The sequence below is a fragment of the Rhinoderma darwinii genome, chromosome 5, assembly GCF_050947455.1.
Source record: "Rhinoderma darwinii isolate aRhiDar2 chromosome 5, aRhiDar2.hap1, whole genome shotgun sequence".
Lineage (NCBI taxonomy): Eukaryota > Metazoa > Chordata > Amphibia > Anura > Rhinodermatidae > Rhinoderma > Rhinoderma darwinii.
The window spans coordinates 73,275,981-73,302,693 of NC_134691.1; the positions used below are offsets into that span (position 1 = coordinate 73,275,981).

Below are 26,713 nucleotides of genomic sequence, written 5' to 3' on the forward strand. Positions count from 1 at the left end.
CATAGCAAAGTGTGAAGTGCAAAGTATGTTTTCACATGTTAATCCCATTACAGACACTCTGCGTATTTTCTGAAACATGGAAAACAAAATAGAAATGTTTTTTACTTTTACAATAGGATGTATATGCAAAGCTAGTGCACAGAAAGCTATTTGTACAGGTGGAAGGGAAACGTAAACGGTTGTATGAAATAAGAAACAGCGCTACTCTTGTCCATTTCACTTGAATGGGGCTGAGCATTGATGGCAAAAACAGCCCATGGAAAAGAGTGGCACTGTTTGTGAAGAAAGTGGCCATGTGTTTCTAATCTCATATCTCATACTACCCACATTTCCAATTGAAATCAATGGGCTGTCTGTGTAATTCACGGATATGCTGAGTCCTCCAGAGTGAGACCTTTTTTGTGGGTGTCGGCTGCATGTTATAGCTGACACCCTGGGGTAATGGCGAGGACCGAAGTTTGCTCCGATCCCCGCCATTAACCCCTTAAATGCAGCGGTCAAAAATGAACGCTGCATTTAAGGTGTTTGCAGCTCATCATGAAATTGCCAGGGTGCCGGTGGCTGCAAAGGCAACCGGGGGCCTAACACTGGCCTCCTGTTATGCCTAGTATGGAAGACTTTCAGGCCCCGACCGGAGGCGGGGCCTTAAAGGCTTCCGTAGCCGCCGGCAAGATGGCGCCGGCTTAGAAGCTGAGCCGGCATCATCAGCAGTGGATGTCAGCTGTATGTTACAGCTGACATCCACCTGTCACAGCAAGGATTGGAGCTAGCTCCGATTCCTGCCATTAACCCCTGAGATGCAGCGATCGAAAGCGAGCGCTGCATCTTTGTGGTTGGTAGCAGATCAGCAGCCCTGCCATGCTATAGCAGGGCTGCCGACTGCTGCTATGGCAACAGGAGGCTTAACAATGGCTTCCTACTCTGCCGTTACGGAAGCCGATTAGCCCCCCCCTCCCAGAGGCGAAGCCTAATCGGCTTGCTGTCAGTGAATGACTGACAGATCTAATACATTGCACTACCTATGTAGTGCAATGTATTAGAAAAATAATCTGACAGTTGAACCTTCAAGTCCCCCGGTGGGACAAAAGAAAATGGTAAAACAAGTGAAAAAAAAAGTTGGAAAAAATATAATAAAAGTTTCAAGTAATAAAATAAAATAAAATACAATCACCCTTTTTCCCTTATCAAGTCCTTTATTATTGAAAAAAATAAAATAAACCATACATATTTTGTATCGCCGCGTCCAAAACGGCCTGAACTATAAAAATAATATGTTATTTATTCCACGCGGTGAACGGCGTACAAAAACTTAAAAAATGCCAGAATTTCGGTTTCTTGGTCACTTTGCCCTACAAAAATTGGAATAAAAAGTAATGGTTCTTACGACATGGCGACAGAAAAAAAACATTCTTTTTACAAAAGTAATTTTATTGTGCAAAAAGTTGTAAAACATAAAAGAGTTCTGTAAATTTGGTATCGCTGGAATCATACTGGCCCGCAGAATAAAGTTAACATGTAATTTATAATGCATGGTGAATGGCGTAAAAAACCCAGTAAAAAACGAAGCCAGAATTGCTGGTTTTTGGTCACCTTGCCTCCCAAAAAATAGGATAAAAAGTGATCAAAACGTTGCATGTACCCCAAAATGGTACCAATAATAACTACAGCGCATCCCGCAAAAAAACAGCCCTCATACCACTATGTCTATGAAAAAATAAATTAGTTAAGGCTCCAATAAGTCAGGAAAGAAAATTATGCAGTTGTGCAGATCAGAGGGGAACATTTCTTCTGTTTCAAAAGGCGATTAATCAAGGCCCTAAAATTAATTAGGGAACTAGGAAGGGTAGAGCCCAAAAATATCTGCTGGAAGCGAGGGTGCCCGTATTATACCAGGACAACACTTTCCCAGGAAAATTCCCCAAACTGCAAAGGTGCGGAGTGTGTACCAAAGGAGGATAAGAAATGACAACATTTATCAGTGCGACACTGGCCTGTGCAGAAAGGATTGCTTCACAGCGTAACACACATCTATTGATTATTTTACCCCATTATTATACCACCTTACTATGCCCCTGATGTACTCTGCCCAGCTTACATATGCCCCCACATTATAAACTAAAATACCATTAAAACTCCAAACAAAACTACCACCAAGCAACTACCACCAAGCAAATCCACACTCCAAAAGCCAAATAGTGCTCCCTCCCTTCTGAGCCCTACAGTGTGCCTAAACAGCAGTTTACTTCAACATATATGGCATTGCCATACCCGGGAAAACCCTTTTAAAAATTTTTGGGGTGTGTGTTTTGGTCCCTCAGGGGCTCTGCAAATGTGACATGGCCTCAGCAAACCATTCCTGCTAAATTTGAGCTCCAAAAGCCAAATGGTGCTCTTTCCCTTCTAAGCCCTGCCGTGTATCCAAACAGCCGTTTATGACTACATGTGGGGTATTGTTTTACTTGGGAGAAATTGCTTTATAAATGTTGTTGTTCTTTTTCTCCTTTAGTCCTGGTGGGAATGAGAAAAAATGTAAATTTTTATTTTCACGGCCTACTTCCAATAATTTCTGCAAAAAAACCTGTGGGGTCAAAATGCTCACTATACCACTAGATAATTTCCTCAAGCGGTGTAGTTTCCAAAATGGGGTCACTTGTGGGGGTTTCCACTGTTTTGGCACCACAAGAGCCCTTCAAACCTGACATGGTGCATAAAACATATTCTCATAAATAGAAGGCCCCAAAATCCTCTAGGTGCTCATTTTCTTCTGAGGCCGGTGCTTCAGTCCATTACCACACTAGGTAGGACCACATGTGGGATATTTCTAAAAACTTCAGAATCTGGGCAATAAATATTGAGTTGCATTTCTCTTGAAAAACAAAAACCTGTGTTACAAAAAAAAATTATAAAAAATGAAGTTCTTAAAAAAAAAAAAAAATGAAATGTGTCAATTTCACCTCTACTGTGCTTTAATTCCTGTGAAATGTCTAAAGGGTTAACAAACTTTCTAAATGCTGTTTTGAATACTTTGAGGTGTGCCGTTTTTAAAATGGGATGACCTATTGGGAGTTTCTAATATATAAGGCCCTCAAAGCCACTTCACAACTGAACTGGCCCCTGAAAATATAGCCTTTTAAAATCTTCTGGGAAATTGCATGTAAAGTTCTAAGCCTTGTAACGTCCTAGAAAAAGAAAAGGATATTCAAAAAACAATGCCAATCTAAAGTAGACGTATGGGGGATGTTAATTAGCAACTATTTTGTGTGGTATAATTGCCTGTCTTACAAGCAGATACATTTACATTTCGAAAAATGCAAATTTTTGCAATTTGTCTCTACATTATTTACAATTAAATACTAAATGTATCGAGCAAATTTTGCCAGTAACATAAAGTCCAATGTTTCACAAGAAATCAATCTCAGAATTGCGTGGGTAGGTAAAAGGATTCCTAAGTTATTACCACATAAAGTGAAACATGTCAGATTTGAAAAATGAGGCTCTGTCAGGGTCAAAAGTGGCCAAAGATAGAAGGGGTTAAATATTGTACAGTTTCAATTGAAAACAATGGGCTGTCTGTGTAATACATGGATATGCTGGGTTCTCTAGAATGAGTGACCCTTTTTTGTATCCACACTACGCTTTGGCTAAGAGATGAGGGTCCTGAACAGTGTTCCATTTATGATATTAGAAATGTCTAAAATTTTATTATATTGGTTTTCTAAATCAGACAACCCCTTTATAGAAGACTAGTCAGCTCCCTGACAAGTCTTTTTCAGTAAATACTCTTATTTCCCATAAAATAAAAATTCTGGAGCATCTTTTCTTACAACTCTGCATTGTGCCGTTCTTCTGTAATTCCCCCTACAAATTTATGAATAAATTGACAACTGAGTGTTACTATTTGGGTGTGTGTCCCTACATAGACTGACACTGTCCAGACTGTATAGGGACATGCCCCTTTGACAAGCATAATGGTAACACCCAGCTGTCAATTTATTAATATATTTCTAGAAGGAATAACAGAGGAACAGCACAATGCAGAGTTCTAAGTAAAGATTCCAGAATCCTTATTTTATAAAGAATACAAGCATTAACTGAAACAGACCTTTTTAGGAGAACTGGCAGCTTTTCTTTAGAATACAGATGTTGCAAAGGTGAGTTATTTTTTAGTGCCACTCAACATGTTATCACAATGTAGTTTGCGGTGATGAGTGGCCAGAGAGTCTACAACATTTTTATCATATTTTCTTTTCATACATCTAATATTGTTTTTATTTGCTTTGACAATGTGCATGCACATCTTTCATAATTACATACATTTCTGCAGCACAAAGATGCCACTAGGGGGAGAAAACTGTAGACAGATGTATACAGAAAAATCTGTGCATAAAAATTATCTTTGTATCAAAGAAACAGAGCTGAGGACCATATTACAATATAGTATTACATTAATCCATATAATCTCAGGCATTTATTTCTGCGATAAAATAAAATGTAATGGTGACATTTTACATGACCTCTCTGGATCAATGCTTGAGCTCGACAGACATTTTGACCGGATCTCTACTGTAAAAAAATGTAACCTTCTTTGTTCTTTTTTAGGTTTGTGATGCCACAAGACAAACTGAACCAATGAACAATATATACTAGGACAGAAGACAATTTCCAATGTCTTTGACTGCAATAAATTGCAAGAACGATTATTTTTTTTAGTGTGTTTAATGATATAGTTAATGTGTTAATCATAATTAAATCAAACTTTCTTATTGAACAGTCGTCAGTTATGGTAAGCTTTTCTTATACTGTAACTGGTTACGATTATGCACCTTCCAAGTTTATTACTGTAGAATTTTTCAATGTTCTCTTGTAAGCAAATTCCAACTTTAAGGCCCCATGCACACGACCGTAATTTTGGTCCGCAATTACGGACCGTAATTTTGGATCAAAGTATGGACCCATTCATTTCGATTGGCCACGGACACCTCCCTGTATATTTACGGGAAGGTGTCCAGGCCGTAGAAATCATCCGTAAAAAATAGGGCATGTCCTTTTTTTTTATTTTACGGACCGTGCTCCCATACTTATAATAGGAGCACGGCCAGCAAATGCGGGTGGCTGTCCACAGCCGGCTGTGCACGTAATCACAGACCGAGATTGCGGGCATGGTCGTGTGCATGGGGCCTTAGGCCATGTTCCCACATTCAGGATTCTGTTCGAGTTTAGTTGCAGATTCTGCGCCTAAGGGTATGTTCACACAGCTTATTTTCAGCCGGCTAAAAATACAGAGGCTGAACGCCTCCAAACATCTGCCCTTTGATTTCAATGGGAAAAATTGTGTTTCGTTCCCACAGGGCGTTTTTTTACGTGGCCGTTTGTAAAAACGGCGCGTAAAGAAATTCTGCATAAAAAAGAAGTGTATGTCACTTCTTGAGCCGTTTTGGGATCCATTTTTCATTGTCTCAATAGAAAAACAGCTCCAAAAACAGCCTAAAACACATAAAAAAACACTTGATGCATAAAAAACGGCTAAAAATCAGAGGCTGTTTTCCCTTGAAACCAGCTCCGTATTTTACGGCCATTTTTCGTTTGTCGTGTGAACATATGCTCACATTCCACTAGCAATGCATGTGAATGTTGTTGTTTTTTACCCCATTCACATGCTTAGGAAAATATCCGCTTTAGAATAAAGAACTTGCTGCAGAATGTTCATTATTGCCGCGGATTCTGCACTGAAAAGCAAGAGATTAGCTCCATTGAATTACAATGGGCTAACTTGCATGCAGAATCCGCTTGCCAACCCGCCGCATAATTACGTGTGACAGCTGTGAATTTGCGCTACGGATTTTCTGAAAATCCACGCTAAATTTGCCATAGGAAAATCTGTGATGTGTGAACATAGCCTTAGTTTGTGTTCTTGGTAGTGTTCACTCCTTTAGTTATCTAAGATGCGATGTAAAGAATTCTTGGGACCTTTTTGAAAAAAAAAACATGTACAAATAATGTTCATTGCATGATGCGCTTGTACTAATAAAAATCAACAGGTATTAGGCCTTAGGAGAATGAATGAAACATTTCTTGTATAAAGACTCATCTTTTTCCCATTAATAATATTTCTGAATGGTGTAATATCTTTTAACCTTAAATTTTGATCTGATGATCACCTTGTTGATTGATTGCCAGAGTTAAGTTCACTTCACATTCGGCCATACAGTTGACCGTATATGTATGGAGAAAAAAGGTGTATACCGTAATCTACCCATGGGGCAGCCTTATGACAAAAGAATGTTGTTTTGACGGTACATATTTTTCATTTATACTGTTAACTGCATGGCCAAACAAGGTGTCAACCTCGCCTTAATTTTTCTTGGCTTCCTACAGATCTATGTTTTTCGTTTAACTCATTCACACCATCTTCTGTTAATGCTAATTACTTTACTGTTCCTACATTAGTAGCATGACTTTTATGCAGGGGTAGACTGAGTGGTTAGGAAGTTTTTTTTTAGGTCTAGAGGCTAAGAATGTTTTTATGGCCCTGTGGTTGTTGAGACCCAGCAGTGGACCCTGGCCTTAATGGATAAAGTACCTTTACTAGTTTTGGGACTCCAGAGAGATCTTAGTGGTGCCTGATGGTAAGCACCTTTTTTGAGTGCAGTGTGAAAGAGTTAATATTGTTGGGCCACTGATAGTATGCATGCTTACCAATGTTATGCGTATATGCTTAGCACACAATGGTTCATCAATCTAGAATTAGCTTTGCTGATAAACATGTCATACAAAGTATGTAATAATATAAACCAATAAAATCACAGTTAATAAATCTTTTGCTTCAAATGCACAGTTTGCCTACTACAGGAATGTGGATGATATCCTTTAAGTGCAAAATATTGTTGCTTTTATTAACTTGCATTAGACTAGATTAAAGCAATTTATTAGTTTGTTTTTGTGGTTTAGTGCAAATATTTCAGATCTAGTAATGTATCCAATGAGACAGGATATGATCTCCCTGATTGTCACATTTAAGGGGATCATTGTTTTTTCTACTAAAGGACTGAGAAGATCTAATCACCCCTCCCCCCTGCTCACCTGAAAAAAAACATTTATTGACTGTGAATCGGATTCTTCTTGACATCTGGATCACAGATATTTTTGGTTTCTTCAATTCTGATCATCATGTGAATATATGTGCATGTAGACATAGGCATAAGTGGCATTTCGGAATCCTGCACATCTTGAACTTTTATTTGTAGTATGTCTAATGGGTCTCAGACTCTGCTTGAGTCAGACTTTTAGCCACCAACACTGATTTTTTTTAATGCATTTTTTACACAATGTTACGTTTTGATTCAAAATTACATGAGTTGCGCCCATGATTGCCTATGTGCTGGGTGGCATTTTCACAATGTGCCAGGTGTCTGCTTTCGGAAAATACTTGAGCATGAGGATACAGATGTGTCCTGCCTTCTCTTTCCTCATATCTTAAAAAAATCCTGAGATATGTGGCGCGAGATAACCAGCTTTGAAAAAAACCCCACATGATTTCATGATACTCTGTCACGAGATGTCTATGCTATAAGTGTCTATGTGAGGCCACCCAGTAGTTGTCATATGAATTGCAGCCTGTCAAGGATTTTGCTAGCATGTTGTGATATTATTGTTATTTTATTTTTTTATGTGAAATTGAAGTCCCTAAGCAAATACAAGCAATGTTTAGGGAGGACACATCTGTATAATATGATTTTTTTTTTTTATAATTCAGGTTTTATTTGTATTTGTTAAAAGTGTGAACATTTCCCTGACAACAAAAGGGTTAAAGGGAAATACATGTAATGTAGATATAAAGTTTTTTTACATGATAGTGATAAAAATACATTGCTATTGACCAGTCCAAAAACTAAATCCCTCCTAAATTTAAAAAGGATAAAACTAAACCAGACAGACAAAATTTATCACAATGATAAATTTGGCACAACTTGTTAGACATGTTAGACACCTTTTCTTTCTTAGCCCCTTTTGGGCTGGCGTACTTTACACCATTTTTTTTTTTGCAACCCAAAAAATTGTGCACCCAATTAATAAATCTGGCGCATTTTGTGACTCCTCTTAGCCACCCTGTTTCTCTGGACACTTTTTTAAAACGGCAACTCTCTATAATGTCCATATGCCCTAAAATAGGGCTTATGGCAAGGGGTGTCAAGATGGAACAATGCTTTTAATTGACTTCCTATGAAATTGACCTGTGTGGGTCAGAGATGAAAAGTAGAAGGAGATGTGTGCCTTTAGCTTTTGAAATGTTCTAATTTTTTAACATTAAGTAACGTATGACATTTAATAAAATATGTATAGTTTGAACATTGTGCATATTTTATAGACCTTGCCTTGTATGTTGTTAGAAGAATTACTGATGTATCTGTACATTAATATCATCTATCATGTCGATGAGACTGCCAGAGATAACTGAGCGCTTTAATCGGCTATCTCCTGCAGTCCTATATGGATCGAGTGGCAATACGCGTGCGTGACCTGCCGCTCTGTTCATACAGGAGATTCGGGACACCCATTCTCTGGATCAGTGGGGTTCCAGCGATGGAGCCCCCAGCAATCAGACACTTATCACCTACCCTGTGGAAAGGTGATAAATTGTTTTGGTGGGATAACCCCATGCCTCTTAAATTAATATAATTAAAAAAGTTTTAAATTTACAACAAAAAAAAAAACACATTGTTGAATATACAATTTAGAATAATACAATAAATCGATACAATTTTAGATTAATACCCCAAAAACATCTCCTTGACGGCTTAAAAATGTACAAAGTTAGATATTTTAGGAACATGGCATATGTATGTGTGCCCAGATTAAAATAGTAAAGTTTGTAAAATTTTCATTAACTGAAATATTTCAAATATTTTAAACTATTTCAAATGTTTTAATCGTTCAAATAAAATGTTGCCTTCTTGCTGTGTACTCTTTGTTTCAGTGCTTAATTCACACCAGAGATACTGTAAGGTTATACTAAATTTTTTTGTAGATTAGTAATCTATCCAAAATGTAATATAAACCTTTTTTAATTAAAAGGACAATTGACAAAATATACACATACATATATACAGTGAAGGAAATAAGTATTTGATGCCTTGCTGATTTTGTAAGTTTGCCCACTGTCAAAGTCATGAACAGTCTAGAATTTTTAGGCTAGGTTAATTTTACCAGTAAGAGATTGATTATCTAAAAAAAAAAAAGAAAATCACATAGTCAAAATTATATATATATATTTGCATTGTGCACAGAGAAATAAGAATTTGATCCCTTTGGCAAACAAGACTTAATACTTGGTGGCAAAACCCTTGTTGGCAAGTACAGCAGTCAGACGTTTTTTGTAGTTGATAATGAGGTTTGCACACATGTTAGATGGAATTTTGGCCCACTCCTCTTTGCAGATCATCTGTAAATCATTGAGATTTTGAGGCTGTCGCTTGGCAACTCGGATCTTCAGCTCCCTCCATAAGTTTTCGATGGGATTAAGGTCTGGAGACTGGCTAGGCCACTCCATGACCTTAATGTGCTTCTTTTTGAGCCACTCCTTTGTTGCCTTGGCTGTATGTTTCAGGTCATTGTCGTGCTGGAAGACCCATCCACGAGCCATTTTTAATGTCCTGGTGAAGGGAAGGAGGTTGTCACTCAGGATTTGACGGTACATGGCTCCATCCATTCACCCATTGATGCGGTGAAGTAGTCCTGTGCCCTTAGCAGAGAAACACCCCCAAAACATAATGTTTCCACCTCCATGCTTGACAATGGGGACGGTATTCTTTGGGTCATAGGCAGCATTTCTCTTCCTCCAAACACGGCGAGTTGAGTTAATGCCAAAGAGCTCAATTTTAGTCTCATCTGACCACAGCACCTTCTCCCAATCACTCTCAGAATCATCCAGATGTTCATTTGCAAACTTCAGATGGGCCTGTACATGTGCCTTCTTGAGCAGGGGGACCTTGCGGGCACTGCAGGATTTTAATCCATTACGGCGTAATGTGTTACCAATGGTTTTTTTGGTGACTGTGGTCCCAGCTGCCTTGAGATCATTAACAAGTTCCCCCCGTGTAGTTTTCGGCTGAGCTCTCACCTTCCTCAGGATCAAGGATACCCCACGAGGTGAGATTTTGCATGGAGCCCCAGATCGATGTCGATTGACAGTCATTTTGTATGTCTTCCATTTTCTTACTATTGCACCAACAGTTGTCTCCTTCTCACCCAGCGTCCTAGTTATGGTTTTGTAGCCCATTCCAGCCTTGTGCAGGTCTGTGATCTTGTCCCTGACATCCTTAGAAAGCTCTTTGGTCTTGCCCATGTTGTAGAGGTTAGAGTCAGACTGATTAATTGAGTCTGTGGACAGGAGTCTTTTATACAGGTGACCATGTAAGACAGCTGTCTTTAATGCAGGCACCAAGTTGATTTGGAGCGTGTAACTTGTCTGGAGGAGGCTGAACTCTTAATGGTTGGCAGGGGATCAAATACTTATTTCTCTGTGCACAATGCAAATAAATATATATAATTTTGACAATGTGATTTTCTTTTTTTTTTTATATATAATCTATCTCTCACTGGTAAAATTAACCTAGCCTAAAAATTCTAGACTGTTCATGATCAAATACTTTTTTCCTTCACTGTATGTATATATATATATATATATATATATATATATATATATATATATACAAATATTATGTATAATAATATATGGGTGGGTGTTTTTCAAAAAAGGTGGTGCTTGCTTGAGTAGTTTAAAGACTAATTCATATTTTGCTCTTTTTTCTAAAATGTTTTACATTTTCAAATGTCTAACCTATGAGCCCTATGAGCTCCGTTAACATTAGCGTCATGGCTTCCGTTTTTGTAATGGAATCATGACAGCTATACCAGATCCGTTTTTTAAATGAATACCAACACTTCCTGACGGACCATGTTGACGCTAATGAGGTTTGTTAGATTTCAGGGTTTTTTTTATGTAAAAAATACTGGACAACCCAACAGAAACCCCACATTCATGCTAATGTGTACAGAGCTTTACATATATTTCTGGTATTTGCCTTAATTATTATCTTTTTTTTCTTTGTTTCTGCTTCTCATTTTTCTACAATGATAATTCAGATTTGAAAAGAATATTTTGAAATTAAATATTTCTTGCATGATAGTAAAATATTAAATTAGTAAAATATAAATTAAACTAATACAGCTTCTTAAAAATAATATTTTAAGATTTGATTAACAATATTTCAAAACAAAGAGTTGAATAATGTTTAAATAGCATTTTTAAAATGTGCAAATCTTGTTACTGAATGTGGAAAATAATGTTCAATACATCTTAAACCTTGGTATAAAAAAATATACAAAATAAATTGTATGGGATATTCTTATATCTGCAGCATTCTGATTTATAATGAATTTAGTGACTTTGTACTCAAGTATTACAGTTAAGAAAATTTTGTGTGCACTTGTATTGTGAAGCATGATTTGTGCTTACTATGTTTTTCAACTGATGAATGCTTTTTCATATATTGATTTTATTAAATGAATGTGCTTGATACTGCTACCACAATAAAAAAACTATTTATAAAAAAAAATTTGGGGGAAAATTGGCTTATTTCTTTGTGACTATTGCGATTTAAATAAATGTGCAAAAAATGTAAAGAATAATAATTACATTTTTTTAGGGAGTTGGATTTATTTATTTTTTACATAAATCATTTTAGCACATAAAATTAAGAAATTTACAGATACATTACAATCATTTGTTACAGTACCTGCTCTCAAGAACTTTGGATCTGGCAAGCTAATGATATCTCGTGCATTCCATCACGTGACAATATCACATGAACATTTTATCTGATTGCTCTTCTACTGTATGTGCAACGCTAGAACAGTTTTTCACCACATATTATTTTAGTAAATGCCTTATTTTTGTGTTACACTAAATTGTTTAAAAAAATAAAGAAACCTTTAAAAACTATTGCATTAGGTTTGTCAAAATTACCAGCAGATGAAATACAGATATACTGTAGGGATTGTGGGACATGCCCAATAAATAAATTTTTTACTTGCCATTGATATGAATATACACCACAACCTGTACTTTTAATATTCAAAAATTTAAGTCGTCATAAATTGAAAAAAACGAATAAAGACTTAAAAAAGGTCCTCTTAGGATTTAATTTCAAATAGAATATTTTCTCCCACAGAAAAGTCAATTTTACATACTGAGTTTTAAAGCACTCTCGGGTTCATTCCAAGTACCTATATTTTACATATTGCTGCAATTTTGATTACACCAATGTAGCAAAATAGTGTAGAGCTCCTATACAAACCTATATGTCTCCATGGTTTCAGACTACAGACCAACTATGCGTAGTCTGATATTGAACTTGTGTTACTCCTTTCACTCTCCTATCTTTTCTTTATAACCTTAAGGGCTCATTCAGACGAGCGTGATTCTCATCCGTGGGCTGTGCGTTGAAACAACGCACATCACACGGACCCATTGATTTCAATGGGGCTATTCACACATGCGTGAGTTTTCACGGAGCGAGTGTCTGTTGCATGAAACTCACTGCATGCGCAATATTGGTGCATTTTCACGCACCTAGTCGCCCATTGAAGTCAATGGGTGCGTGAAAACCACGGATGCACATCCGTGTGCTGTCCGTGTTTCACGCATCAATTCCATTGAAAAAATAGTGTTTGCAAGTGCGTGAAAAATACATGCCACACGCAAAGCACACTGATGCAAAAACACAATGCACATGAACAGATTTACGCACGTTTTTTACACACGTAAATCTGTCACGCTCGTGTGAATGTAGCCTTTGACTTTTTTCAAAGTTGCTATATTTTATTTTTATTATACATGCATTGGACAATGAAACAAATTGGTTGCAAAAGTGTTTAATTTTGTATCCTTTAAAGGATCTTATCAAATGCTGTAATACAAGCCCTTTACTTTTGCCAGTTTTTTCTATGTTACATAAAAAGGTTCATAGATATATATTTTTTTATCTATAAACCATAGAATCTGTAACAATTTCAGGTGGCAGATTTGATTTGTAATTTCTAACTGTGTGACAGCACTATCTAGACGCAGGAGCATTTTTTTCAATGATTCCAATTTAAACATTTTAATTTTGCGGGTGAAATGTAATATATCGTATTTTCAACATGTTTTTAATAAACATTTTAAAATGTATCTCTACAAAATAAACCATTGACAAGCAGTCAACAGCATTGTGTCATTGTCAGATTTTCAAAACAAGAAATAGGTACTAATCTTAATCAACAGCAGTAAAATATTTAGTAATTGCTTTCATCTGACAGTATGCTTTTGTATCAAATGTAAAAGATGCAAAGGTATGAGACCATATCTATTCATTAATTAGGTATTTGACCTATCCAATGATATCTCTTCAGCCTTCAAAATCAATAACACACTAGGAGAGCCGATCCCTGTTATAAACAGAGACAATAGTAATCACTGCGAATATATCTTAGATATAAGTATCATCAGAAGACAATAGTCTCACTGTTGGAGGCTAAGCCGAGCCAACTAGACAAGGTTTTTAATGTGAAATAAGTTATTTATCAAACCATTCAGCAAGGCTGTACCAATTTAAATGAAAAGTAAAGAAAAAACAATGCTGGTAATTAAAAAAAAAAAAAAAAAGGAAATCTAAATAAAGGCAACATAAAAAGGAAGGGAAAGAGGAGAAGTTTAGGTAGAGAACAAAAAATTAATCCCTGCACGTCCATATTTCCAACTCTAGTAAGTAGATCAGGAAATAGGAGGCTCACCCAATTCTCTTTCCAGATACCAGGTTGTCAATGAGAAATTACGCTTAATTTTTACTTGTATTCGTTGCATTTAGAGGTCTCCCAAACCATCTCAAATAGGTGAATTTCTCAATGTGGATAATCTCTCAGGCTCCCTAACTGCAGGATGTTTTTTTTTTCGGCTGTGGAATATTTCTCTACTGTTTTTAGTACGTCTAAATTTAGTAGGGTCCATCCAGCCAAATATTGCCCAGACCGGGTAAAAGGGATAAATTTGGTAGGATAATTTGTTGTAAAATTATTATCTACCAAAAAAGCTTTGTTTTGGGGGGGAAGTCCAGTGACAGTGAATATATCTGAATTTGGCACCCCACATTTCAGGCAAGCCTCTGTACGGTAGATGCTCATCATGAACCCTTTATGGGGAGAAATATCTTGCAGGATACACAAGGTCATTTCCAAATATGTAGCTTATGGTTGCATTTTATAAGCATATTCTAATGAGTCTAAAGTTGTTGATGTGTCTATAGATGGGATAGCTTCCGCTCATCATTTTATGTCCAGTCGGGGCATTCTTAGAGTCCAGTAAAGGCAAGAATATTTTATAAAGGCATGATATATAACCTCTCGAGTTGTTAGATCTTGTTATAGAGTTGCGGAGGGATGAGTCTCACTCCTCTGGCAAAAAAATGGTGCAACGTGATGGTGGTATAACAACGGGCTTGGTAATAAGCAAATAGTGGGATAGATATTTTTATTGAAAGTGAAAAAACCCTTTGTGGTCATATTGACCATGTGCAGAAGGCACCACCGCCTATCTTAGCTAAAATCTGAAAGACGCGTTGTGCCTAGCCATTTTGAAATTGGGGTATTGTATCAGTGAAAGGTGAAGGGAATATTGCGGTGTAAGATTTTTCGCCTTCCTTAAAGAAAATGGTTGATGCAATAAATTAGTAAGTGGAAGAAGTAGGGATAATACTTGGGTCAATTGCGTTATTAGTATACAGGGAGGAGCCTGTCAGCCAATCACCCACCACTATGGTAATGGCAACCAGGTTAAGAATGTTAATATCCAGGATATTAAGACCTCCCGTGTAATCGCGGTTGGTGTAAAATATGTAAGGTACTTTTGGAACATTGGCCATCCCAGACAAATGAGCAAAAGAGAAAATCTATTATTTTTTTTATCTCTTGAAGGTAAAACAGATTGGTAACATGTGCAAAAGATATAAATAGTTTCGGTATTTCAATAATTTTCAGCAGGTTAGCTCTCCCTAGATATAATAACGGAAATTTCCCCCAGGTAAGGAGAGAGGTTTCTAATTTGTGTATTTATGTACCGATATTGAAAGCATAGTTTGCAGAAGGTCGTCTGGTTATGATTACACCAAGGTAATTGATAGATGTGGTTTGCCATCTGATAAGAATGGATGCAGACCATAATGAAGACCATTACTACTGCCCGGACCCTTAAGTAGTAAGACCTCTAGTTTATCTAAATTAAGTGCAAATTTGGAAGTACAGGAAGAGTTTGTCTGGGATTACTCATGACTAGCAAGACAAAATCTGCAAATGTCATGACTTTATCATCAGAATTTCAAAATGTAAAGCTTGATAAAAAGTGGGCATAGATTGTAGGTGTCATAATAAGGAGTCTATTACAATGTTAAAAAGTAATGGAGAAAGAGGGCATTCCTCTAAAAGTATCAATGGCCATTGTGTTTGTACCGTTGACGCTTATCGTTGTGGAAGCTTGATCATGGGTAAATTGTATGAAATTTGAAAACATATCACCAAAGTTCCTGGCCAATAAGGCAGTATAAAGGAAGATCCAGGGTACCTGGTAAAATTCCTTCTCGGCGCCCTGGCTGAGGAGCAGCGATACCGAACCAGAGATATCTAATGGCTTAATTGTAGCCAATATCACAGTACGTAAATATTTTTGATATACTGTTGGTTGCGAATGAAACCTCTCTATAATTCTAAAAGTATATGAAGCAAAATCAGTTGCAGATGATAGGCCAGGATCTTAGTGAGAAGCTTATAGCTCTGATTAATAGATAGTAAAATGGTATGTGCAGTTGTAAAATCAGATAGAGAGATCCTTATAAAGGCAATAGGAAATAGTATTCTTTTGAGAATCCATCAGGTCCCGTGATTTTGTTATGACTTAATTAAGAAATGGCACTCCTAATATCCTCAGGTGTTATATCTCATTCAAGGACAGCCTTTTGTGTTGTTTGTCTGCTAGTGAGGGAAGCTGTAGTGATTGTAAGTAGCTTTGAGTTTTCAATTGGTCAAATGTGGTGGCCCTGTACAAGTACTCAAAGGAATCTGTCACCCCAGAGGTTGTTAAAGAGGCTCTGTCACCAGATTTTGCAACCCCTATCTGCTATTGCAGCAGATAGGCGCTGCAATGTAGATTACAGTAACGTTTTTATTTTTAAAAAACAAGCATTTTTGGCCAAGTTATGACCATTTTTGTATTTATGCAAATGAGGCTTGCAAAAGTACAACTGGGCGTGTTTACAGTAAAAATACAACTGGGCGTGTATTATGTGCGTACATCGGGGCGTTTTTACTTCTTTTACTAACTGGGCGTTAGGAATGGGAGTGTATGATGCTGACGAATCAGCATCATCCACTTCTGTTCGTTAACACCCAGCTTCTGGCAGTGCAGACACACAGCGTGTTCTCGAGAGATCACGCTGTGACGTCACTCACTTCCGGCACCAGGTCCTGCATCGTGTCGGCCACATCGGCACCAGAGGCTACAGTTGATTCTGCAGCAGCATCAGCGTTTGCAGGTAAGTAGCTACATCGACTTACCTGCAAACGCTGATGCTGCTGCAGAATCAACTGTAGCCTCTGGTGCCGATGTGGCCGACACGATGCAGGACCTGGGGCAGGAAGTGAGTGACGTCACAGCGTGATCTCTCGAGAACATGCTGTGTGTCTGCACTGCCAGAAGCTGGGCGTTCTGAAGAGAAGTGGATGATACTTCTCGTCAGAACGCCCAGCTAGTAAAAGAAGTAAAAACGCCCCGATGTAACACACATAATACACGCCCAGTTGGACTTTTACTTTAAACACGCCCAGTTGGACTTTAGCAAGCCTCATTTACATAAATACAAAAATGGTCAGAACTTGGCCAAAAATGCTCGTTTTTTAAAAATAAAAACGTTACTGTAATCTACATTGCAGCGCCTATCTGCTGCAATAGCAGATAGGGGTTGCAAAATCTGGTGACAGAGCCTCTTTAAGTTACCTGTCAATTTGTATTTAAGCATAAGAATAGGGTTTGCCATGTCAGTAATCCAAGAACGTTGGAAGTAGTGATAGAGTGTGTTGCAGAAGGAGATTATATACTCATTATAGAATCCTGAACCGGATATGACCCTTGCAAATTCTAAGAAAATTTTGAGCAGGGAGCCATTTCCCTTCCCAGCAAGCGAGGAAGGTCTCCCAAGTAGAAGAACACGAGACGGATAGGGATTCACCAGCTTTAGGAGAGGAAGGGAGAGCTGAAACAACAAAAACAGTTAACCACCATGTAACTATGTTATAACTATAACAACCGAGAGACATATTGGCCTGTGAGGGCCTACATGCTACACTGTTAAGACGTAACAATGAAATTCAGGTAAAGACTTAAGTCTCACAGGGCTTCTTCAGAAGGATACTATGAAACCTGTCAGAGTAATGACTTAAGATTCTCAATTATTTGAGGATTACATAAGCTAGGTACAACTGTCAGTCTCTTGCCCTTGCGAAACTAGAGTTTACAATTATCTATGGTAACCCTCAGGCGAGCTGGATAAAGCAATTGGAAGCAGTGGTTGTTAATATGTCTGCATTCAGGGGTAAATGTTTCCGTCTTTAAGACACAGCCATAGAGAAATCTTGAAAAAAAAAAAGGCCTTTATGTTCCTGAACTCAAAACTCAGATGTTCAATAAGATATAGATTGAGAGCTTCTCTTTTGATAGCATCTGGTATGCCCACAAATCTCAAATTATTAAGTCGACACCAATTTTCTAAGGCCTCGATTTTTCCCTTGCGTTTGCTGTATGATATCTGACTAGAGGAGGATTGCTAAAGAGTAGTAGATGCAGTGTCACATTCGGCGAGTCTGCCTTCCAACTCGCCAATATGTGGTGACCTAGACCAGTATGGCATTAATAAATAAGTGAAGCAAATCAAGTCGCCTGTCCAGCAGAGGGAGAAGTAAGAGACTTCTAGAAATGTCTTCAATTACTTGGTACATTTGGGGGCTGTTTAATATCTTAGTGTCCATTTACTAAGTGATGTCTTTCTTTATAATAAAGTATTACACAGTATAATAAAATGATAAAATATAATAGATTTTTATAAACAGGGAAACACTTTTTTGGTGTCTATAAACCCCATAGAGTCTATTTGATTTTGTACGTAAGCAGATGTAACAAATGCATTGTTGTAGCTTCAGGTTCGATACTTTTCTCCATGATATCATTGTCCTGTTATGCAGCTTTCACTAATCACCTACTGTATTTCTATCCTAAAACCTAAAAAGAAAACATGAAAACCTTCCTTTAACTGCTATGGATGATATATGCATTACATCAAGCTGACAGTTATAAGTGCTCACATAGGCTTCATCCTACCCATCCAGAGCAGATGTTGCTGTTTGGAGAGCAATGAACCAAGTCCTGATTTATTTTAATAAGGTATAATAAAACTTCAATGTATTTTTTTGGCTTTGCACATAGTTTTAAACATGAAAATACACTGCTCTAATTCTTTACCTTTTATGCAACACATATGAGTTAACTTTATTGTGGATGTCATTGAACTCCTTACAGATATACAAACTTGCCAGAAATGTTAATGGAAATTATAGCAAACACAAATGTTTCTCCTACAAGAAAAGGGACTTAGAAAACATCTTCTGAGCATATTCTCTGTTTTTTGTCTGAAATACATCGTCCCAATTTCTAAGTTTTTAACTATGTATTCTGAATAGGTGAGTATTCCCAATTTTCAAATATGACTCAAAATATTGGTCCCCTTTGCTCCTCAAATGAATAATAATAATGGCCAATATGCTCTCTGAAATTAATAATAATGGCCACTGTGCCCCCTGAAATTAATGATAATGACCACTGTAACCCCAGGAATAAATAGCAATGGCCACCTTGCCCCTGAAATGAATGATAATGGCCACTGTAACCCCAGGAATAAATAATAATGGCCACTGTGCCCCTGAAATAAATATTGGTTACTGTGCCCCCTGAAATAAATAATAATAATAATGTCCAATGTGCCCCCTGAAGTAAATAATAATGTCCACTGTGTCCCATGATGTAAATAAAAATTGCCACTATGCCCCCTGCAGTATATTATATTAAAAGCCACTGTGCCCCCCAAAGTAAACAATAATGGCCATTGTGCCCCCTGAAATAAACAATAATGGCCACAGTCTGTTTCCTGAAAAAAAATGGTAACAACCCATGCTGTCCTCTAGGGATTCAGGTCTGGCCTTTTCTGGCCAGGCCTAGCAATTGTGGAACCACAGAAGAAGCTTAATGACGAAATTGCACCGCTTCCATCATAGAGGAATTGTTAAATGGTTGGGCAGGGAGCCAGGAGCTCCCTTGCACCTGCAAGAGCTAGTATATTTAATTGTGTTCGCGTCCTTAGTACTGGGGAGACAACTGTAAGTTGAAAATATTGTAACTTGAGACCATAACTCTATGGAAAACTAGGAATTGGTTTCAATGCCCTCAAAATGTCAACACAAGATAAGTAAAAAAGATGATTAAGCATATAACTAATGCAGATAAAGCAAGTTCTCACATATAAAAGTCAGAAATACTGTAGCTGCTGGAGGCTGTAAATCACTTTCTACGATGAGGACAGGAGCTTCTTCAGGAGCCTGTACAGTTCACAGTGTACCAGAAATATAACATGGAGCCGCCCTCACCTGGTGTCCAAAAGGAGCAACTCATCCTGGCACAGGTAAAGAACAGTGTAATGACGGGGGTGGGGAGACAGAATAGTGAGCCCTAATCTACCCGCCACTCAGTCCCTGCCTACTTGCAACGACCCGCCCTAGGCGATGGGGTACAACTGGGCGACGGTCCCTACGCTCAATAAGTGCACGACAGACAAACAGACAAGGGTACACAGAGCTAGGGGGAGAAAGGGGCAGTTGCCCATGGCAACACCGTGAGGAACAAGAGAAGTGAACAAGCCGAGTCAAACCAGGAGAGTACGAGGTGCCAAATGCAGAGCAGAAGAGTAGTAAACAAGCCGAGTCAAACCAGGAGTGTACGAGGTACCAAACGCAGAGCAGGAGAGTAGTCAGCAAGCCAGGGTCAATATGAAGCGAGGACAATAGTACAAGAAGCTGCAGCAGGGCCAGGAAACCAAACGAGAAGAATCACAAGCAAAGGAGGAACAGGAAAGGCAGGTATAAATAGACAGAGGGCGGGAGCTAGCTCCGTCTGGCCAGGCTGTGATAGGTTCTCCCACTCCTAAGCCTGCCACCCTGAGTGGTGGAAGATGGAGTCAGTCTCACAGACATAGAAGCAGGTGCAGACTGATTATCTATGGGCGTTAACCCCGAAGCTGTGCCTGGCAGATCCTTTACAAACAGCACATGACATGTAGTACTGTATTGTAGAGAGGCACTACTAGCCAGCCAATCAGGACATGCACTGCATTACAACAGGTGTTTTACCAGTAGAAATGCCCATGCTGATTGGCTGGATCTTCCAGCCAACCACACGCACCCAAGATCCAGACATTTTGTGGCATTGTATGTTGAATGTGGTTTCAAGTTACAATAGCCCAGCAAATACCATTGTATGTTGAAAATATTCTAACCTGAGGCCATTGTAACTTAAGGGACCACTGTACACAGATACAATTGAATCCAGGAGGACCCAGGTTGGGATCCCTCTTCCACCCTTTTCCCGAACTAACTGTTATTTTATGAACCGGTTTGGGAGAACTGGCCAGATCCCATCCCTGAAAACTACACATGAGCTCAGGTTTAATGGCCTAGTCTAGAGCCTGAGGAGGAGTTCCTTTTTTGATGTTCTTTTCATGCACCTCCACCTTAAGCCCTGTATTAATATTAACACATTGTAACATATTTACACCAATTTCATCCAAGGTCACAGTTCCAACTTAAGAAACTTATCCAGGCAGAAAATCAAAATAGCTGAAAACCATAAAATCCGAGAGAAAGTTAATAAGACAAATTAAGGAAATGAGACAGAATAAAAAAAATCAATAAGGTGCATTTGTTCAGGCAAGACAAGAGTTTAAAAATATTTTAATGTTACTGTATATGTAGTTGTCTACATGTAGATGACCTTAAAACATTGTCCTTCAGGGGCTTTACTGCACATAGGTGGCTTACACGGAAGTGGTTAAATTACATTGTTGGTTAAAAAGCCTAATGTTAAATACACTTTCAGAAAATTCAGTCTAAACTGGGCAACAAAGAGTCTCTCACACTGGAGGACCCGGCATGTCTGTGCATTACTTGGATAGGCCATTGATTTCAATAGGCAGTGTGTAATGCTTAACCCCTTAAGTACAAGACTTATTTTGGGCCTTCAGGATGCAGAGATTTTTTTGTGTTTTTTTCAACATTGCATTCCAAGACTCATAACTTTTTTTATTTTCCCATGAACATAGCTCTATTAAATTGTGTTTTTTTAATGCCACCATTTTGGGACACATATCATTTATTGTTTAACAAAGGCCCCATTCCTGCCCTGGCTATATGCCTATTAGGCCACAGGCCTAATAGATTGTCTGTCAGTTTTACACTGACAGGCAGTAATGGTCTGATATACTCTAAAATGTCCTGGTAGACGGCTGTGCTGACTCTGGACTTGATATAACACACACCAGCAGATGACATGGCCCCCAAACCATCACTGACTGTGGAAACGTCACACTGTACCACAAGCAACTTGGATTGATGCCTCTCCACTCTTCCTCCAGACTCTGGGACCTTGATTTCCAAATGAAATGCAAAATTTACTTTAATCTGAAAACAGGACTTTGGACCACTGAGCAATATCAAGTCCAGAGTCAGTGTAGCCGTCTATCAGGACATTTTCGAGCACTTCATGCTTCCCTCTGCTGACAAGCTTTATGGAGATGCAGATTTTATTTTCCAGCAGGACTTGGCACCTGCCCACACTGCCAAAAGTACCAATATCTGGTGTAATAACCACAGTATCACTGTGCTTGATTGGCCAGCAAATTTGCCTGACATAATCCCCATAGAGAATCTATGAGGTATTGTCAAGAGGAAGATGAGACACCAGACCCAACAATGCAAACAAGCTGAAGGCCGCTATCAAAGCAACCTGGGCTTCCATAAAACCTCAGCAGTGCCACAGGCTGATCGCCCCCATGCCACGCCGCATTGATGCAGTAATTCATGCAAAAGGAGCCCCAAGCAAGTATTGAGTGCATATATTGTACATACTTTTCAGTAGGCCAACATTTCGGTATTAAAAATCATTTTTGAAATTGGGCTTATATAATATTCTAATTTTCTGAGACACTAAATTTTGGGTTTTCATTAACTGTTACCATAATCATCAACATTAAATGGAAAAAATGCTGGAAATAGATCACTCTGTGTGTAATGATCATATATAATATAGGAGTTTCACTTTTTGAATTGAATTACTGAAATAAATTAACTTTTTGATGATATTCTAATTCATTGAGAAGGACTAGTATAGCACTATCCACCATTAGTATGTTTTAATCCATGTTTTTTTTTTTATTGCTATTTTGTGTGGCAGCTACCAATTCTCCTGTAGTTTCTATCCCTAAATACACGTATATGTCGAGGACTTGGTACACAATGATTATAAAAGTCACAACTATGTGGAACATCATATGATACGGTATATACTATCAGTGCACTATAACTTAGTATTACAATTGAGCTTCATAGTAGAACATTGCTGCATTTTTATATTCTTTATTTTTAGTATTTTTAATTGTACATTTTTTTTGTTTTTTATCTTTCATTTAGATTTTCTTCTCTCTGGTACAAGAAAATTTATATCCATTTGGTATGTATATATATATATATTTTACGTGAGATAAACAATTGATATAAACATACTCTACAATATGTAGTATCATCTAATTTTTACAAAGAGTGTATATCACTTAGATCTTGCACATAACATATATTTTATGTGGTTTTTTTGTAAGTGTTGCAGGCACGCCTGGAGACGCGTTTTTTGTTTGATTGATATTTATTTGTGCGATTTTTTACATCTATACATTGCTTGTATTACAGGTGAGCCACTCATATTTTCTCTTGAGCTCTAGTTTTTATTGGCACATGTTTAATGATTTTTATTTTAGGGGAGGGATGGGGAAAAAAAGTTAATCCAACATAATTTTTGTTAATTTTTTTTTGCGACATTTGCCGTGCGCTTTAGGTGTTTTTTTTTATTCTGCAGGTCACTATGATTGCGCTTATACCTTATTTTTTTTTTTTTTATAGTTATTATTTTTACCTAACAAAATTGTTTTAGTGAAAAAAGTGGTTATTGTTTTCGTATTTTGTATTTTTTTTACAGTTTATTTAACTTTTTTCAATGTCCTACTAGGGGACTTGAAACTGCAATCACTTGACCGCTTGTGTAACGCTTTGGAATAGTTAGGGCATGCCCCCACGTGGCGGAATTCCTCCGCAACTGTCCGCATCAATGCCGCACCTAATCCGGGTTGCGGATTACGGCTGCGGATCTGCCCAAATGTGCAGTAAATTGATGCGGACTAGCTGCTGCGGACTGCGGGAAAAGTGCTTCCCTTCTCTCTATCAGTGCAGGATAGAGAGAAGGGACAGCACTTTCCCTAGTGAAAGTAAACGAATTTCATACTTACCGGCCGTTGTCTTGGTGACGCGTCCCTCTTTCGGCATCCAGCCCTACCTCCCTGGATGACGCGGCAGTCCATGTGACCACTGCAGCCTGTGATTGGCTGCAGCCGTCACTAAGACTGAAACGTCATCCTGGGAAGCCGGACTGGAGACAGAAGCAGGGAGTTCTCGGTAAGTATGAACTTCTATTTTTTTTACAGGTTGCTGTATATTGAGATCGTAGTCACTGTCCAGGGTGCAGAAACAGTTACTGCCGATCGCTTAACTCTTTCAGCACCCTGGACAGTGACTATTTACTGACGTCTCCTAGCAACGCTCCCGTAATTACGGGAGCCCCATTGACTACCTCAGTCTGGCTGTAGACCTAGAAATACATGGGTCCAGCCAGAATGAAGAAATGTCATGGCAAAAAAGCAAGACGCATCCGCAGCACACATAACATGTGCATGACAGCTGCGGACTTCATTGCGGAATTTAGAATCTCCATTGAAGTCAATGGAGAAATTCCGCCATGAGTCCGCAACCAGTCCGCCACTGCTCCGCAACAGACAGAGCATGCTGCGGACACCAAATTCCGCTCCGCAGCCTATGCTCCGCAGCGGAATTTTACGCCTCGTCTAAACGAACACTTCTAAATAGAAGTGGAAGGCAATGGAGAAACGGCTCCGCTGCGGATTAACGCTGCGGAGTGTCCGCAGCGGAATTTAAGTGAAATTCCGCCACGTGTGAACCCAGCCTTAGTATTCCAAAGCATTACTGCTTGTTAGGGCACATTCAGACGTGGCAAATTGTTGTGGAATTCCGCTGCAGACAGTTTGTCCATTGGTTTCCACACCTTTTTAGTTGTCTTCGTGCAGATGTTGCGGAAAACTCCGCTGCGGACCATAGGCTGCGGTGCAGAATTTTCCCTCCGCAGCATGCACTGTCTGTTGCGGAGAAGAAGCGGAATTTCACTGCGTATTTCAGCCTTTGCAATGCAAAAACTGAAATCTGTGGCAAGTCCGCTGTGTTTTGTGCAATGTCTGAATTACCTGTCAAATATGCAAATGTTGGTGCAGATTTGTTGCGTAATTGCCCCAAATCTGCACCAACATTTGCAGCGGAAAAATTCCACCACGTCTGAACGTGCCCTTATTGTATCACTGACAAGCAATCTGTTAGACCATGACCTTGAAACCTTTGGGGGCCATAATAACCCAATGCCACCCGACGATCGTGTTGCAGGAATGCTGATGGGCTAACAGAGGAAGCTCTTTGAAGCTCCTCAGATGCCACGGTCGCTCTTGACTACAGAATCGAATGGGTTAACGGTCGTGATCAGAGTTATCTTTGATCCCGGCCATTAGAGCCAGATGATGGCTTCATAATACTATGTCCGCACCATCACTGCACCATAAGGGTATGTTCAGACGTGGCTGAATTATTCCGTTGCAAATGTTACTGCAAATTCGTGGCAATTTCACAAAATTGCATTGCAAAGGCTGAAATCTGCAGTCAAATTCTGCTGCTCCTCATGCAGCGGAATGAAAATTTTCCGCACTGTTATTTTACGCAGCGTCTGAACTAAGTTACCTAAAAAGGTATAGAAAACAATTTAAAAAATGTCTGCTGCAGATTTCCACTGCGGAATGTCCACAGTGGAATTTAACAGCAATTCCACCATGTCTGAGCATGCCATAATAGTACGGTGTTTCATGGGAATGATCCGTGATCCACAACGCTCTATTACTGCGCAACCGGTAAGGTGTTAACCTTACCCTGTGGTTGGGCTTCAGAGAAGTTTCCCCATATATCACACTTGTTTGCTGGGGTTCACAGCTGCAGGACACTCTGCTTAACATCCAAATTAGTGAAACCCTTTAATACCCAGTGAAGAAAGTAATGCAAACGTTACTGCTTACCAACAAGCTACCCCCAGAAAGCTTAACAATGCACAACCCGCAGGTAATATAACACTATAAGTGCACATTCAGACGTGGCAGAATTTTTCCGCTGCAAATGTTGCTGCAGATTTGTTGCGAATTTGCAGCCACATTTTCATATTTGACAGGTAATTCAGACGTTGTGGATATCACAGCAGACTTGCCGCAGATTTCAGCCTTTGCATTGCAAAGTCTGAAATACGCAGTGAAATTCCACTGCTTCTCCGCAACATAATGAGCATGCTGCGGAGGGAAAGTTCTGCACCGCAGCCTAAATTCCGCACTGTTATTTTCCACAGCATCTGAACTAAGTTTCCCAAAAAGGTATAGAAACCAATGTAAAAACCGTCTGCTGCAGATTTCCACTGCGGACTGTCCGAAGTGGAATTCGACAGCAATTCCGCAACGTCTAAATGTGCCCTAACTGTCATAAGTGAGTAAATATCTGTCTTTTTCTGGAAAGAAAAATGTTTTAAAAAAATTGCAATTTCTTGCAATATTTATTAATTTGATTAACAAGAAACACATGTTGTAACTACCAAAAATAGAACAGAAGATTTGTAGCAAGTTTATTCAAAGATCAAACTAATTTCTACCATAAACAAAAATCAGGATTCGACTGAAGTTTTCCCTGGGTTTGCGTCATAAAACAGTCGTATATTTTCTTCTGGGTCAAACTCTTTTTTTTTTTTTTTTTGTACAACATAGACTTTGTCTTTTTCCCATATCTGAATAGAGGTGTTGGAAACACAAGCCAGCAGCAACAAGTCTTAATGTTAATCCTCACATGCTATATTAATGCAGAATATTGCCAAGTAAAAGTGTTATAATTGTGGTAAAAATGTTCTGCAGCCTTAAGAAAATATAAGATACATTACATTGAAGCTTTTTTAAGTGTCTGGTGGCGATTCTTCCCTATCCCTGCTCTGCATACAGTCATTGCAGTTAATGACTATCTATATTTCCAGGCAGGGAAGGTGAGGGAAACTTTTTTCTTTCCCACACCTCCCTCTATGCAGCTGCAAGACACATATTGAGATTTACAATGTGGAAAAAAGTCG

The 26,713-nt window shown here is 38.6% G+C and overlaps 1 protein-coding gene across 3 annotated transcripts in view; it reads left to right on the top strand.

The window, feature by feature from the left end:
• Positions 1–5,266, top strand: part of C5H8orf34 (chromosome 5 C8orf34 homolog) — a 392,453-nt gene extending 387,187 nt beyond the window's left edge. For all 3 annotated transcript variants that reach the window (XM_075828255.1, XM_075828257.1, XM_075828256.1), the window contains one exon: positions 4,600–5,266. Coding sequence is in view for 1 of the 3 variants with exons in the window: in XM_075828257.1 (XP_075684372.1) it covers positions 4,600–4,607 (8 nt within the window). In the remaining 2 variants the exon portion in view is untranslated. The remainder of the gene's footprint in view (positions 1–4,599) is intronic.
• The last annotated feature ends 21,447 nt before the right edge of the window (positions 5,267–26,713 follow it).